Genomic DNA, 17311 nt, shown 5'->3' with positions numbered 1-17311 from the left:
TGTGAACCATGCCTCGCAGAAAAGAGCTCTCGGAAGACCTACGATCAAGAATTGTTGACTTGCATGAAGATGGAAAGGGTTACAAAAGTATCTCCAAAAGCCTTGATGTTCATGTGTCCACGGTAAGACAGACTGTCTACAAATGGAGAAAGTTTAGCACTGTTGCTACTCTTCCTAGGCGTGGTTGTCCTGTAAAAATGACTGCAAGAGCACAGCCCATAATGCTTAATGAGGTAAAGAAGAATCCTAGAGTGTCAGCTAAAGACCTACAGAAATCTCTGGCACATGCTAACATTTTTGTTGACACATCTACAACAAGGAAAACATTAAACAAGAATGGAGTACATGGGAGGACACCACGGAGGAAGCCACTGCTGTCCAAAAAAAATATTGCAGCACGTTTGAAGTTTGCAAAAGAGCACCTGGATGTTCCACAGCACTACTGGCAAAATATACTGTGGACAGATGAAACCAAAATTGAGTTGTTTGGGAAAAACACACAATACTATGTGTGGAGAAAAAAAGGCACAACACACCAACATCAAAACCTCATCCCCACTGTAAAACATGGCGGAGGGAGCATCATGGTTTGGGGCTGCTTTGCTGCCTCAGGCCCTGGACGGATTGTTGTCATTGATGGGAAAATGAATTCCAGAGTTTATCAGGACATTTTGCAGGAAAACGTACAACCATCTGTCCGCCAACTGAAGCTCCGCAGAGGATGGGTGATGCAACAGGACAATGACCCAAAGCATACAAGTAATTCAACAAAACAATGGCTTCAACAGAACAGAATACGCCTTCTGGAGTGGCCCAGTCAAAGTCCTGACCTCAACCCGATTGAAATGCTGTGGCATGACCTTAAGAGAGCGATTCACACCAGACACCCCAAGAATATTGCTACACTGAAACAGTTTTGTGAAGAGGAGTGGTCCAAAATTACTCCAGATCGTTGTGCAGGTCTGATCTGCAACTACAGGAAACGTTTGGTTGAGGTTATTGCTGCCAAAGGAGGGTCAACCTGTTATTAAGTCCAAAGGTTCACATACTTTTTCCACCCTGCACTGTGAATGTTTCCATCTTATGTTCAATTAAAACATGACAACAGCTAATGTTTGTGTAGTATTATTTTAAGCAGACTGTGTTTTTCTATTGTTGTGACTTACATGATGTTTAGAGCGCATTTTATGGCCAATACATGCAAAACTCCACGTAATCCCAAAGGGTTCACATACTTTTTCTTGCAACTGTATCTAGAGCTACATATCGAAACAGTAGAAAGCTTGGTGTATGCCCAGAACTGGAAAAACGGAAATACCCCATTGGAGAGTGAGGTCCCTTCCCTGGCCCGTTCTTCCCAGGCTTTGATGAGCTGAGCCAGAGAAGCCAGAAAGACCTGTTGTCCATCACACTTCCTCAAAGCTTGGAGGGACGTCTCCAAAGGATCCAATGTGCTGTCCTAACATTGTATCATGAACACTTCTCTACCTACTCCAATTTGCTCAACTTTCCTTCAAGCATGAGGCCAATGCAGAAGCTCTTTGGGTTTTGGAAAGGAGGGGGGAAGCAGAGAGAAGCTTTGAAATAACCTGAAGTGCTTTCTCAATGCAAATGATGTGATCCCTTTACTGGTGGTCCTTAACTTACAATGGCAATTGGGACCAGAACTTCTGTCCCAAAGACTGTCCAAGCCGGGAACGGCACCCAAGGGTGGCCAAGTGGCAGGTATGGCACAAACGCAGAAAGGGGGTAGTAATGGTACGGGTGGGAGAGACTTAAGTCAGTGACTTGAGACCTTTGGTGTCAGCTTCCCCTTTCACTTCCTTGGGAATCCAGCAGGGAAGATTGCAAGTTGCAATCATGTGATTGTGGGGCCCTGCAGTCAGTCATAAGTGCAAATGGGTGCTGGTGCCCAGATTGCAATCATTTGACTGCAGGCCTCCTGGGAACTCCATGGTGTTGTTGTGACCACAATTTGTTTCATGCCATCGTAACATTTAATGGCTACTGAATGATCGTAGGCCAAGGACTATCTTGACCTCCCCTCACCCCCCGTTATTTCCTAAGAGCCACATATAGTTGCCCAAAGCAGGAGTCCTTATTCCATCCTGGACAAATCGTTGTTCATCCTATCTGTATTCAAAGAGAATCCTCATTTCTAGAATGGAAATCTCTTGATTGAGAAGCTGCAAAGCTTAACAGGAGTGGATCAAAGACGCCCTCTTGAAAACAATGCACAGAAAGAGTTTAAGATTTTACTAGCTGGAATGAAAATCACAGTGGGTTACCTAATATCCCCAGATGTTGCTCAGCATCTGTTCTATTCTTCGGGGTCTTGAATGTCCCATCTGTGTATTCCCTATAAACGGCTTTCTTGTACTGGGAGCCCAGTCGTCCATTCTCATGGTTGAGAAATATGTCACCATACCTGTGAATTTCAAAATTCCTTTTTGCACGAAAGATGCATGGTTAACACAAATGAACAACTTACAATGGTGTGTGCCAGACTCTCATTCATTGCTTTGGGAAGATTTAACTCAAGGAAATCTGGCTTTAACTGATCTGAACCAGGCTGACAGGAAAGCCAGGAGGGAAATCACACAGATGTAATATGTTTAAAAATATTTATCTTTATCTAAGATTTTTGAGTCCTGATGTGGCCCAAGGAACTTCAGGTTCTGCCTCTGGATTTAAGATTTTGAATGCAATAATTCTTATATAGCAATATCAAGACCTTTAAAGGAAGTTTTGATCCCCCCCAGTTTATTTATTTATTCTATTTCTATAGCTAATCATCTCAGACAAGTGACTTTTGATTTGTTCTGTTTTGTGTCTTGCCATACTCCTAAGACGGTTACCCCATGGAGGCTTTTCTCTGGAATATGTTTAGGATTTGGCCACACGTGGCTCTGAGGCTAACAGGTATATTGGGGTGGGCGTGGGGAGTCAAGCAGGTGGCCATAGCCAGACAATCAAAGCCCCACTCTTTTTTACATTGTCACAGTGCTCATATAAAGTGGCAGGGCTTTGATAACATGGTTGCGGCTATCATCTTGTTGTTTTTGACCCCTTCCCTGTGGAAACCTCTGCTGGGTCAAGTGGTTCCTGCTGCAGGAGGGATGCTGAGGCCTTGGCAGAGCAAGGGACTGACAGCCAGCTTCTCTACCTAGCAGGAGGAATAAGGGTGTGCCTCCTCCAAGAGGACCTGTAGCGCTTTTCCCTTCTAGATTCCTGTGCACTAGCCTCAGGAGCTGAACTGAAACCCCAGCAGGAATTAAAGGAGGAAGAAGCTTCTGCAGGGCCTGGGAAGTTGGAGGAGAAATGGCCAGTGGCAAGAACTCAAACCGCAATCAGGCCTTTGTCCGGGAGGAGACAATGATCAGGCCTGCAATCCCATTTGTGTGCCATCCAGCTTCCACAGGTTAAGATGCAAAGTGTAAAAGGGAGCAATACTCAAGAGTGTGCTGGGTGGAAGTTAGAGAAGCAAAACTAAATAAATGCTGCAGAAAATCCTCTGTTTCAGAAAGTTCAAATAAGGGAGCAGCCCTCACGAGAGATTCTGCTGAGCCTGAGCTGTCCATGCCACAGTTTGTTGCCCATGGGAATAAAGTGGGGGTCCATTCCCCCTTTCTATTAGCTGACCATCCTAGCAAAGACATAACATAGGAAACTGGCTCCACCTGAAAACCTCTGCTAGCCTACAGAGCCCTCAGTGCAAATAAGTATCTTCTGCGTTCTTTGACAAAGTAACAAAATTAGTGGACCAGTGAAATGCTATGGATACAATTTACTTGGACTTCAATAAGGGATTTGATAAAGTAGGCCACAACCTACTACTTAATAAGATAGAAAAGTGTGAGGTAGACATGTCTATGGAGATTCCTCAGTCATCCAGGTCATAGTTATCTCCAAGGTGCTTTTTCAAGAGGCAACTGGACTTCCTTGTTTTTCTTTGAAGATGTTTTGCTTCTCATCCAAGAAGCTTCTTCAGCTCTACTTAGATGAGAAGCGAAATGTCTTCAAAGAAAAACAAGAAAGTCCAGTTGCCTTGTGAAAAAGCACCTTTGGGATGTAAGACAGCATCACTAACAGATGGATTTGTAACTGGATGATCAACTGCACTCAACATGTAGTCCTTAATGGAACTGCATCTACATGGAAGGAAGTATGCAGTGGGGTACCCCAAGGCTCTGCCTTAGGCCCAGTACTCTTCAATATCTTCATCAATGATTCAGATGAGAGCAAAGAAGAGGAATTCATCAAATTTGCACATGACAACAAGCTGACAGGAATAGCCAACACTCCAGAAGATAGTCTCAATATACAGAAGGATCTTGAAAGACTTGAACACTGGACCCTATCTAACAAAATGAAATTCAATGGTGAAAAAAGTAAGGTTCTACATTTAGGCAAGAAAAACCAAATGCACAGGTACAATATAGGTGGTACCAGGCTCAATAGCAGTAACTGTGAGATGGACCTCGAAGTTCTAGTGCAGCAGTCCCCAATCTTTCCAGCTGGGAAGAGGGGATGGTTCTGTGTGAGTGGCAGGAGTGAGTACAAGTGCAAGCGGCTCCATTTGTACAAACGGCGGGCACACATGCCTGCCACTCATACAAATGGAGTTTCATGTGCAAGTGTGAGCACCCTTTGCTTCTCCAAGTGGAATTGCATGCATTTGCTCACCACACACGTGGCCTGGTTCCGAAAAGGCTACGGCCCAGGGGTTGGGGATGCCTGTCCCAGTGGACAATCACTTAAATATGAGCCAGCAGTGTATTGCAGCTGCCCAAAAGCAATGCAGTCTTAGGCTGCATTAACAGTGGGATAGAATCAAGATCACGTGAAATGTCAATGCCAATTTATAAAGCCTTGTTAAAGCCACACTTGGAATATTGCATCCAGTTTTGGTCTCTGTGATATAAAAAAAATGTTGAGGCTTTAGAAAGAGTTCAGAGAAGAACAATAAAAATGATTACAGGGTTGGAGGCTAAAACATATGAAGAACCGTTGCTGGAATTGGGTATGACTAGTATAACAAAGAGAAGGACTAGGATGTGCCATGATAGCCGTGTTCCAATATCTGAGGGGTTGCCACAAAGAAGAGGAGGTCAGCCTATTTTCCAGAGCATGAGAGGACAGGACAAGAAAGTAATGGATGGAAACTCATCAAACAGCGCTCCAACCTAGAAGTAAGAAATTTCCTGAGAGTGAGAAAAATTAACCAGTGGAATGACTTGCCTCCAGAAATTGTGGGTGCCCATCACTGGAGGTTTTTATGAAGCAATTGGACAGCCATTTCTCTGAAATAATACAGGGTCTCCTGCTTGAGCAGGAGGTTGGACTAGAAGACTTCCAAGGTCCCTTCTGTTACAACCACTAGATAATAGTTCTGTAAATAAGCTTTTGCTAATATTCAGGCAAAAAATGATCCTCCAGTAACTGAGGATCTTCCAGCCTGAGACAACAGAAACAGCCCTTCGCCTTCTTTTGAGGAAAGTCCTTCAGATCCTTATTGGTTCTTCTCCAGGCTAATTTTCTAGGGCTTCTTCTCATCTCACTAACCAGCTTCCTTACTTTCCTCAGGTTCATTCCCAACTGACCTACCTCTGACCTACATTCTGGCCTATAAGTCTAATTGATTTAAACATCTTTCAAGAGAATTCCCCCAAAACATATTTTTGCAAGAAGGATAGGAAAAGCATGATTGATTGCATCCCACTTCCTGGAAACAAGTCACCAGGAGCAGCTATTTCAAAAGCAGCATTGATACCTTTCCTCTCCAGAGTTGTTGTGCCTTTCTAATTCCCAGCTGCGGTCTGGAGCATAGTCCCACTCCACCTCCTCAGCCATGATGTAAAAGGTTCTCACTGTTCCATATTGTTGGTCTGGAAAATATGCCTTTTCCCCACACTGCCGAACAGAGTAACTGCCTCTCATTCCATTCTGATAGTGGTTGCTTGTCTGACAGTAAACACCAAAAGTGCCTAGAAGGAGGCAAACAAAACTACTGAGAAGACGTCCAGAATCAGGATGGGAGCAAAGAAACCCCTAAAGCTTCTGCACCAGCTGTGGGAAAGGCAGATCTAAGTTCATTTAGATATGGCAACAGGCCAATATTTTTTAAACACTACATGTACGCATCTTCCACTTAAAGAAACAGAAAAAAATTGCTTAAACTTTTCCAGGGATTGGGGACGGGGGGCAGAAGCATTTTGATAACGTCTCAGATACCAGTTGTTGCCATGCTTGGAGAGGTCTCAAGAAGGGTTTGCTTGTTCTGAATTTACTGAGAGCAAATAGTAGTTAAGCTGTTGGATCATGACTCCAAAAACTTCAGTAAGTCTTCCCCCAAAGCACACTTGGTAGACATGGGCATTTGATTAGCTCAACCAACAACACCGACCTCCTCCTCCCCCTTGTATGTTTCCTTGAGTTCCTAAGGAGACAGGTACACCATCTCTCAATAGGTAAATAAAATAGTATCCATGTGTTTGTCAATTGACCACATTGCTCTACAGGTGTTAAGCTGTTTGCCTTCATCTTAAACTCAGTACGGAAAGGAGCTGAGATCAGATGTGGCAAATTCTAGAGCCTCTGGAAAGCCTAGCCTGTCTGGCCAAATGTGAGGGACAATATGGGGAGCTGTGCTTCCACACAATGTGAAGGGCCAAGTTTCTCAGTCCAGAGAGAGGGAAGAGAGGGTTAGGTCTTTACCTTGGTTATCAGGCTGCATGAGGGCTGTGGCGAAGGTGTGAGGAAAAATACTGGTTGTATCTCGCCTCATCCCATTCATCAAGATGGTATTTCCTTGGAAAACAACCCCATGAATGTCAGTTTCACTGCCCAGGCCCAACAGGTGCCAGGAAATGGTCTCTCCCTTGCACATATCCAGGAAAGGCAAATTTCCGAAGAGGAATCCATTGATGGCTTCAATGCAAAAGGAAACGGAGAAATCAGCAGTGGGCTCCGTTTTTCAGGGGAGATTTCATCCAGTGACAATATGGGAATGCTCAAACTGAGTAGAAAGCAGGATTCAAAATCCAAAAATCAAAAACTGTGAAAAAGTAGGAGGGGAGACAATTACCAAACGCCTGGGTTGTGGCACTCACAAGGGTTGCCTCAAAGGTGTTTTTTTCAAACAGTAACTGGGCTGTTTTTTCCTTGGGAAGAAAAAGAAGACATTTCGCTTCTCATCCAAGAAGCTTCATCGGTTCTGGCAGGATGGTGGGGGCAATAGAAGGCAAACAGCTGTGGGGCTGTATGCCTGCTTCCCTCCTTCCTGCCTTTTTCCAAGGGCTTGCCTGCTTACCAATCCCTGCTTCTTTGCTTTGCAGATGTTTGCCCATGGATGCCTCCATGGCCTTCCCTCCCTCCCACACCATTTGATACTGATGCAGACTTTTCTGTTTTCCTTTTTCCCTTTATTGCTGATGCTGCAATAATCAAAGCAGTAGTTCTCCCTACATCCTCTCCAAGTCCATGGTAACTTGCTGGAAGCAAGGAAGAATAAATTGTTCAGCTTCCCAGAAGTAAAACAGCAGAACTTCTACGTGGCAACTTAAATATGTTAAAAAAATAAGGAAGATGCCGTTGGCATGGGGTGGTATGCTTTGCCCAGTCTGGGCAGAACTGAAATGATGCCCACTGGGAGACAGAGCAATGAGGTTCTACAGAAGATGGAGAAATGCCAATGAAAATATTTCACTAACTTTATGGGCCATTGCTGGATCAAAAATGGCAAGTGCTGACCAGTCAAAAACATAGGAGATCAGCAGCTCAAGGTAAAATGATTGTCCAGGCAGTAGTCACAGAGTTGAGGTTGCTGCTGGCCTGGAACACAGAACTGGAGAACATCTGAAGGGATCCAAGACTCCTAAATCAAAGCAGAACTCCCCCTCGGTTCATCTTTGTTCTACAGAACTGTTCAAACAATGAAAAGTAATATATATCTGGATTTCATTGCTGTAAGATTAAAACTTAAGCATTAATTGAGAAACTGGAAAGTGGAAAAAACAGGATTCCTAAATATTGGGATCTCCATATGCTGGATTTTAATTCCTATAATTTTCAGCCAGGATGGTGATCGACATACCATGCATTCTATTGGACTCTTTGAAGATGTGATCCTCAAATAGTTCTTCTTTTCCCCATGTGTATTTCAGATACTTCCGATTTGTGTTCAGATACCAGCTTAGGTTTTCATTAAACACACCAAACAAAAGGTAAAACTCTTTATCAATGCCTTTCTAGGAAACAACACAGAGGACATCAGGTTTTGGAATACTTAGAATCTGATTTGATAACCAAGGAGATAGTCTACATCGCTATTTCAACTAGCTCAGCAGAGAGAGGGAGGGAGAGAAGACAATAATTTCTTTTGTAGCTTAGAGTTATGAAGAGGTGAGAGACAGCAAAACATGTAAGAATAAAAAGTGAGAAACTATTAAAACAACAGGACAATTTCTATGGGACAAGCTGTGAGGCAGAGTCCTGTTAAATTATATGGTGAGTACAGAAAAGCAGTAAAAAACTTAATGATTTATTATTGTTTTCATTTAATTTTGTTTTGTTGAAGGACCTATCTAAAATGGTATAGAGTATAGGGTATAGGGTTGGACTAGATGACCTCCAAGGTCCCTTCCAACAACTACTTCTTCTTCTTCTTCTTCTTCTTCTTCTTCTTCTTCTTCTTCTTCTTCTTCTTCTTCTTCTTCTTCTTCTTCTTCTTCTTATTATTATTATTATTATTATTATTATTATTATTATTATTATTATTATTATTATTATTATTATTCCAAACTGTGCTTTGTAAGAACTGTATGAAAAAGCAGTGGGGTGCAAGCTTTGGGACATTTTTCCTGCCCCTCTTCATTGGCTCAAATAAAGCCTCCTACTCTGGTCCGTGTTATTGGTTTTGCATACTGGGTTCACAGACAAAAAGGTGGAAAAAATCAGGGACTATAAAATTTATATAAAATATAAAATTGTGTCACAAAGCTAAAATGGGGATCTTGGTATAAAGGATGGGACTGCAGCTACAGATACATGCTGTAAGCCACAATGTGTGTGTGTGAGTGTTGCTTTGGCCTATCACCTGTGGTAAATATAGAAAATCTGTGTTGGTAACTTTAGCATATTGTGAAGTCTCGAAATTGGCTCAGACCTCTGACCTCCTTTACCTAACAGTGGTCCCAGGGAAGCCTCTGAAAAGCCACCAACAGGGCAACATGGAGCAATGGCACTCCTCACTTAAAGACCAGTCAATGATCCACTCCTCAAAAGGTCCTTACAATCAGGTTCCAGTTTTGTCGGCCACCAATCCCTCCATGGTCACATTTTGGGCAAATGGCTTGCATCTATGGCTATTTACCATAGTATCAGGATCATGTGATAGCAATTTTCAGAATTTTTTTGCATTTCTTGTATTTACTTCCAGTTTCTGGCAAAAAAATGCCCATTGGATAAAATGGATTCATTTAATAACTGCTGTGTTCACTTAAAGACCACAGCAAAAAAGTGAGGTCATATGGTGACCCGCTTAATAACTGCCATGACTCACAGACCTAATTCTGGGCTTAATTATGGTCATTGAGCACTGCCTTTAGTTGACTTCCTTCTGGATACCGACATTTAATTATTTAATTATAAAACTCTGCAAAGGCAGAATTAATTATTCTATCTTGTTATTAAACTGACCTAAGACCCCACCACTTAAATAACTTAGAATATTAATTTATTGCACATGTGTGTGCGTATCAGCAATTTTTATTATGCACCAACAGACAGATCTAGATTTATAAAGCAAAGCTGTTGTTTTTGCACTAGGAGGAAGGTTTACAGCAACTAGAAAGAAGGTAGAAAACATATTATTCAGTTATTATCCACAAATAGGTTTGTTTACAGCATGCTTCTTTAGCTACTGACTAATAATATTTGTAGATGACTCATATAAGTTGTGATTCAACACATCTGGCAAACAGATGTAGTTAGGGAAGATGGGTCTGCCCCGAAAGCAAATCTGGCCCTGAGGCCTCCCCAGCCCTGACAATGCATGCCCGTGCTGAACTGGGCCTCTTGCATCCAAAACAGATGCTCTGCCTTTCATTTACAACTCTTCCCTCACAGGTTGCATGATTTCTCCACTTCAGATAGGCATGATCAAACAAGACAAAGTACCTGCTTGTTTCTCTCATTGAGCGTGCCAGGCCTACAGATGAGTAAGGGCCCCACTAAACCAGAGTTTGTGTCTCTTGTGGGATCCACTGCAGAAGAATACATCCAGGTCAGGCAAGGAGGATCTGAGGCTGTGGGGCCAACATCTGGTGGTAGCACCCAGATATATGTGAAGTTGCCAAATGGCTTGATGGACACTCCATTTTTGAGTAGGCCTTTAAAATGAAGGAGGGAAAACCCAGTTATTTGTACATTTTCAGTCATTAGTCCATCAAATCATCTCATAGAATGCACTGTGAGAACAGATGTTCCTGGCTGTTTCCAACTACGGGCATATCACCCTGTACAAAATGGCTATCATGTCTGCCAAGACAATAATCACTAATCATTGCAATATCCATTTACTGGAAGGCAAGGGTTGTTGTTGTTAGCTGCGAAGTCGTGTCCGACCCATCACAACCCTATGGACAACGTGTCTCCAGGCCTTCCTGTCCTCTACCATCTGCTGGAGTCCATTTAAGCTCATGCCTACTGCTTCAGTGACTCCATCCAGCCACCTCATTCTCTGTCGTCCCCTTCTTCTCTTGCCCTCAATCTTTCCCAGCATTAGGCTCTTCTCCAGTGACTCCTTCCTTCTCATTAGGTGGCCAAAGTATTTGAGTTTTAGCTTCAGGATCTGGCCTTCTAAAGAGCAGTCAGGGTTGATCTCCTCTAGGACTGACCAGTTTGATCGTCTTGCAGTCCAAGGGACTCGCAGGAGTCTTCTTCAGCAACAGAGTTTAAAGGCCTCAATTCTTTGGCGCTCAGCCTTTTTTATGGTCCAACCTTCACTGCCATACATTGCAACTGGGAAGACCATAGCCTTGACTATACACACTTTTGTTGACAGGGTGATGTCTCTGCTTTTTAGTGTGCTGTCTAGATTTGCCATGGCTTTCCTCCCCAGGAGCAAGCGTCTTTTAATTTCTTGGCTACAGTCCCCATCTGCAGTGATCTTGGAGCCCAGGAAAATAAAATCTGTCACTATCTCCATTTCTTCCCCATCTATTTGCCAGGAATTGAGAGGGCCGGATGCCATGATCTTGGTTTTCTTAATGTTAAGTTTCAACCCAACTTTTGCACTCTCCTTCTTTACCCGCAACACGAGGCTCTTTAGTTCTTCTTCACTTTCTGCCATTAGAGTGGTATCATCTGCATATCTTAGGTTGTTGATATTTCTTCCAGCAATCTTAATTCCAACTTTTGATTTATCTAGCCCTGCCTTTCTCATGATGTGCTCTGCATATAAGTTAAATAGGCAGGGTGACAGTATACAGCCTTGCCGGATTCCTTTCCCAATTTTGAACCAATCAGTGGTTCCGTGTCCAGTTCTCACTGTTGCTTCTTGGCCCACATATAGGTTTCTCAAGAGACAAATAAGATGGTCTGGTACGCCCATCTCTTTAAGAACTTGCCACAGTTTGTTATGATCCACACAATCAAAGGCTTTAGCATAGTCAATGAAGCAAAAGTAGATGTTTTTCTGGAACTCTCTAGCTTTCTCCATGATCCAGCGTCTGTTGGCAATTTGATCTCTAGTTCCTCTGCCTCTTCGAAATCCTGCCTGTACTTCTGGTAGTTCTCGATCCACATACTGCTGGAGTCTAGCTTGTAGGATTTTAAGCATAACTTTACTAGCATGTGAAATGAGTGCAATGGTGCGATAGTTTGAACATTCTTTGGCACTGCCTTTCTTTGGAATTGGAATGTAAACTGATCTTTTCCAATCCTGTGGCCACTGTTGAGTTTTCCAAATTTGCTGGCAAATTGAGTGTAGCACTTTTACTGCATCATCTTTTAAGATTTTGAATAGCTCAGCTGGAATACTGTCACCTCCACTAGCTTTGTTGTTGCTCAGGTTTTCTAAGGCCCACTTCACTTCACATTCTAGGATGTCTGGCTTGAGGTCAGTGACCACCTCATTGTGATTATCAGGGATATTAAGCTCATTCTTGTATAGTTCTTCTGTGTAATTTTGCCACCTCTTCTTAATCTCTTCTGCCTCTGTTAGGTCCCTGCCATTTTGGTCCTTTTGCATTAAACGTTCCCTTCATCTCACCAATTTTCTTGAAAAGATCTCTGGTCCTCCCTATTCTATCTAAGGCAAGGGTTATGTTAGCTTAATTTCCAATTTATACTTTCTTGGGGGGAAGCGAAGGTAGACGCATTTTCAAAGAAAGTGTTGGGTTGCGACCGCCAGTCATTGTTATGTTCAGAAGTTCTCAGAAGGGCTAATGAAATAAGGCAGATTAAGAATGCAAAAAAAGCTTTTAAAGCAGGAAGGAGCAGAAGTTTTCCAAAACTTGGCTTCCTTCACCTCCCATAATCCATAGCCATCATGAAGGTTGGAGAAGACTCTTGTAAGGTTGCCAGTGTTCCAAATGAAGGCTTCCTATAAAACTGCTTCTCTATAACTGGAAACAGCTTCTGTTTCTAAACCCTAAAACATAATTTGCCTGACCTGTTTACTGAGTGAAAGGATCACACCTGTTATATATGTGTTTCATTCTGGAACAGATTAAAAACTGAGCACAAAGAGGTTAGAAGAACAAACCATCCTGGTATGGGGCTTCTTCCCACAGCTTTCTGGAAAAGCCGCCATGGGGCTGGATGCTGAAAGGCCACGAGGCTTTGTTGGCAAAGGTCACCTGAATGGTGTCGCCTACTTCAGCTTTTATCACTGGACCTGCAGGGGAAAAGAGACGAGAAGCTGGATGAGCCACAACCACAATGGAACCAGCTTCAGAGAATCTAGATAAATCTGGGTAGCAAAGAGAAACATCTTGCCCCTAGAGTGCCAGGGCCCCCAGAGTCACCCCAAAGCTTTTCGTGGGGCTCCCAAAACACGCTAACATTGCCTTCAAATTGTCATGTTCAATGTGATAAAAAGGGGGAAACAGAAAGGATTAGAGGCATCTTAATTTATTTTAATGCACAGGTGTCCAACCAGCAGCCCAGGGGCTGCACGTGGCCCTGGACAGCTAGCAATGTGGCCTCACAAGATTATAAAAAATATTAAAAAATAAAGGACATTTGTGATTTTTATATATATATTAACTATATTATATATTTTATATGTGGCTCAGGACAATTCCTCTTCACTCAACATGGCCCAGAGCAAGAGAAAAGGTTGGACAATGTTTTAATGGATGTAATTTGATAGAGATAATTTGAAATTATTTTATTTACTTTTTTGTCCTAACCTGATCAGCTTTTTTGAGTGAAATCCCCAGCTTATCTTTCAAATATCAAGTGAAATTCAGAGACTTCCCACCTCCCCAAATTATTCATCTGACCCCCAAAAATCTAAAAAATAATTCTGCATCTGCTTTGGTGGATCCAAAAAAGCTTATGTTATGGTAACATTCATTACAAGTTTTAAGTTTACAGAGCTCTAGCTGGCTGGTTTTTGTTTTCAATAAAAACAGTTCAATCAAAAGTCATCAGCTGAGGTCCAGAAACCAACAAAATAACACACTAGCAATAAACACAAAATATTAGATGTTATTTAAAACATTAATTAAAGAGGAAATTCAGAATGAAAGCCCCTATCTTACAAGGCTTAATAATATCTTTCGAAACAGAAATGTTGAGTTAGAGAAATTAGGCACGAACAAGGACATTCGGTGGGCTGGAATTCTTCCCAAATTGCAGGGACATGGGCAAGATGGTGGCCTGGTGGAACTTTGACTGCACCATCTTGGCTGCCATCTTAACATATTGACCACAACTGCCAACACTGCTGCAGAATCATGCCAGCACCTCCTGAATCTGTGGCAAAAACTTTTCCCAGGATTGGAACACCTACTTCCTTTCTTGGCTGTGATCTCCCACTTCCTTGGATTTAAGAGAAAAACTGCCTGGAACTATCACCCTCCTCTCAAACACATGCAAAGTGAGTGTCAGACCTACCCCAGTCAGCCCCCTTCAAGAAAGCAAGACTCTCGAATCCATTAAGTTGAATCAAAAGAACTTTTACTGAGTAACAGGATGCACTAAAGTCAGGGGAATCTGAAAGTCCCACCCAAAACACAAAGTGATTCTTTTGCTTTCTCAGTTTCAGCCCCCACTGACCAATGGCAGCCAATGTGATGCTAAGATGTTTTGAGAATGCTGAGGTGCTAGGCAGATAACAGTTAACACTCAGAGGCCGATGGCCTTGGAACCAGGCTGGAACCAGATGGAAGGAGCCTGTTCTGTCTCCCCAGACAGTCCCCCTCCCTAATTACCAAGCGAACAGCAGAAGCAAAAAATCCCAAACATGCCATCCCCCCATCCCCTCTCAGCATGATGGCAGGACACCAGAGTACGAATGGTGGACCTGACATGCTGCCCCCCTGAAAGAGACGTTAGTTCTGTAGAACAAAACACAATACACAAAAAGAGAAAAGAGGGTTAAGATTCATAGCTTATTTAGGTTTATCAGGATATTATGAAACCGTTTAAATAGCCTAGCAGCTTTAACATGGTGTTGATCAACCCATTCATTGTGGGATTCAGGAAAATCCTTCCACGCAACCAAATATAGATGTCTGCATGAATCTAAAATGACCTCAAAGTGTTGTTCCCCTTCTATCATTAAAGGCTCGTGATTTCTTGCCAGCCAGTGGATCTGGCAGCTGAGTCTGAGGACTCAGATGAGGAGGAAAGGCCTGGAGTGATATTAGAGTCAGAGGAAGGCTCTGAGGAGCTCCAAGACTTACGATTGGATGAAAAGCCTGCCCCCTCTACTTGCGCTCAGGCTGAGACATGGCTGGGTTGGGAGCCTGAGTTGGACATTGATGAGGAACAGTTGTGACAAATCCTGGATGTATGAATGCGCAGACAGGAGAAGTGAGTGGGACAGAGGAATGTAATCGGGCAGCTCCAAAGATAACTTCAGGAGGACAAAATATGAACGCTCTCTGCTGAACATTGACGGCTCCTTTGTGGAGATCGTAAGGAGCACCAAATTTCTTAGTGTTCACTTGGCGGAGAATCTCACTTGGTCCCTCAACACCTGTTCCATAACAAGGAAGGCCCACCAGCATCTTTACTTTCTGAGGAAACTGAGGAAGTCACATCCTGAGCAGTTGCATTACTGCCTGGTTTGGAAACTGCACCGTTTCAGATCGCAAAACCCTACAGCGAATAGTGAAGATGGCAGAGAAGATCATCGGGGTTGCTCTTCCCTCTGTCATGGATATTTACATTACACGTTGCATCCGTAAAGCCAGAAACATTGTGGCTGATTACACACACCACTCATACACACTCTTCACTCTTTTGCCATCTGGAAAGAGGTACAGGAGCATTTGGGGTCAGACATCCAGATTGTGTAACAGTTTCTTCCTATAAGTCATTAGAATTCTTAACACGAAGAAACTGGAACTATAAATACTTGTATTTGTAGTTTTTTAAGTTTTTAGTTTAGAGTTATGTGTAGTTTGTATTCTGTTCTTCTTTTGATTTGTGTCGTCTGATGTAGCACCTTGGTCCTGGGGAAACGTTTCATTTCACTGTGTACTGTACTGTATATTGTTGAAATGACAATGAAGTCTACTACTACTAAGGCATTAGGAAGCCATGCCTTGGCTGAATTATAAAAGGGGGAGGCTTGGGAGGTGCTTGTTGTGAAAGGCAACCGTTTGTGTTCAGGATTGAGTTTCTGTGGACTGTGTTTGTTTGCCTAGGACACTGACTCAGGTCTATGATAAAAGATAAAAGAGATTGGTTTTTCTTGCGGTTCCTGTTTCTTGGAAGAGGGTTTCTCCTTGTGAGTACAACAAGGACCCATTGCGACCCCATGGACAATGTTCCTTCAGGCCTTCCTGTCCTCTACCATCTTCTGAAGTCCATTTAAGCTCACACCTACTGCTTCAGTGACTCCATCCAGCCACTTCAGTCTCTGTCGTCCCCTTTTTCTCTTTGATCTCCTTTAGGGCTGACCGATTTGATCACCTTGCAGTCCAAGGGACTCGTAGGACTCTTCTCCAGCACCATAGTTCAAAGGCTTCAATTCTTTGGTACTCAGCCTTTCTTATGGTCCAACTTTCACAGCCATACATTGTAATTGGGAAGACCATAGCCTTGACTTTTGTTGGCAGAGTGATGTCTCTGCTTTTTAGTGTGCTGTCTAGATTTGCCATGGCTTTCCTCCCCAGGAGCAAGCGTCTTTTAATTTTTTGGCTGCAGTCCCCATCTGCGGTGATCTTGGAGCCCAGGAAAATAAAATCTGTCACTACCTCCATTTCTTCCCCATCTATTTGCCAGGAATTGAGAGGGCCGGATGCCATGATCTTGGTTTTCTTAATGTTAAGTTTCAATCCAACTTTTGCATTCTCCTTCTTCATCCGCAACAAAAGGCTCTTTAGTTCCTCTTCACTTTCTGCCATTAGAGTGGTATCATCTGCATATCTTAGGTTGTTGATATTTCTCCTGGCAATCTTAATTCCAACTTTTGATTCATCTAGCCCTGCCTTTCTCATGATGTGTTCTGCATATAAGTTAAATAGGCAGGGTGACAGTATACAGCCTTGCCAGACTCCTTTCCCAATTTTGAACCAATCTGTGATTCTGTGTCGAGTTCTCACTGTTGCTTCTTGAGGTACTCCTATCACTTTAAGAACTTGCCACAGTTTGTTGTGATCCACACAATCAAAGGCTTTAGCATAGTCAATGAAGCAGAAGTAGATGTTTTTCTGGAACTCTCTATGATCCAGCGTACGTTGGCAATTTGATCTCTAGTTCCTCTGCCTCTTCGAAATCCTGCCTGTACTTCTGGTAGTTCTCGATCCACATACTGCTGGAGTCTAGCTTGTAGGATTTTAAGCATAACTTTACTAGCATGTGAAATGAGTGCAATGGTGCGATAGTTTGAACATTCTTTGGCATTGCCTTTCTTTGGAATTGGAATGTAAACAGATCTTTTCCAATCCTGTGGCCACTGTTGAGTTTTCCAAATTTGCTGGCAAATTGAGTGTAGCACTTTTACTTCATCGTCTTTTAAGATTTTGAATAGCTCAGCTGGAATACTGTCACCTCCATTGGTTTTGTTGTCGTTCAGCCAGTGACCACCTAATTGTGGTTAAGCTCGTTCTTGTATAGTTCTTCTGTG

At 42.8% G+C, this 17311-nt stretch overlaps 1 protein-coding gene across 4 annotated transcripts in view; it reads right to left on the bottom strand.

Annotated features, from left to right (window-relative positions):
- The window catches only part of HEPH (hephaestin), a 111841-nt gene that overhangs the window by 35843 nt on the left and 58687 nt on the right, over window positions 1-17311 (bottom strand). For all 4 annotated transcript variants that reach the window (XR_014493635.1, XM_083372228.1, XM_083372227.1 and 1 more), the window contains exons 10-15: window positions 12770-12901; window positions 10180-10391; window positions 8096-8249; window positions 6718-6930; window positions 5774-5987; window positions 2289-2428 (exon numbers count right to left, since the gene is read on the bottom strand). Coding sequence is in view for 3 of the 4 variants with exons in the window: in XM_083372228.1 (XP_083228354.1) it covers window positions 2289-2428; window positions 5774-5987; window positions 6718-6930; window positions 8096-8249; window positions 10180-10391; window positions 12770-12901 (1065 nt within the window). In the remaining variant the exon portion in view is untranslated. The remainder of the gene's footprint in view (window positions 1-2288; window positions 2429-5773; window positions 5988-6717; window positions 6931-8095; window positions 8250-10179; window positions 10392-12769; window positions 12902-17311) is intronic.

The sequence above is a fragment of the Vipera ursinii genome, assembly GCF_947247035.1.
Source record: "Vipera ursinii genome assembly, chromosome: 12".
Taxonomy (NCBI): Eukaryota; Metazoa; Chordata; class Lepidosauria; order Squamata; family Viperidae; genus Vipera; species Vipera ursinii.
This window is presented reverse-complemented; position numbering and strand designations above follow the sequence as displayed.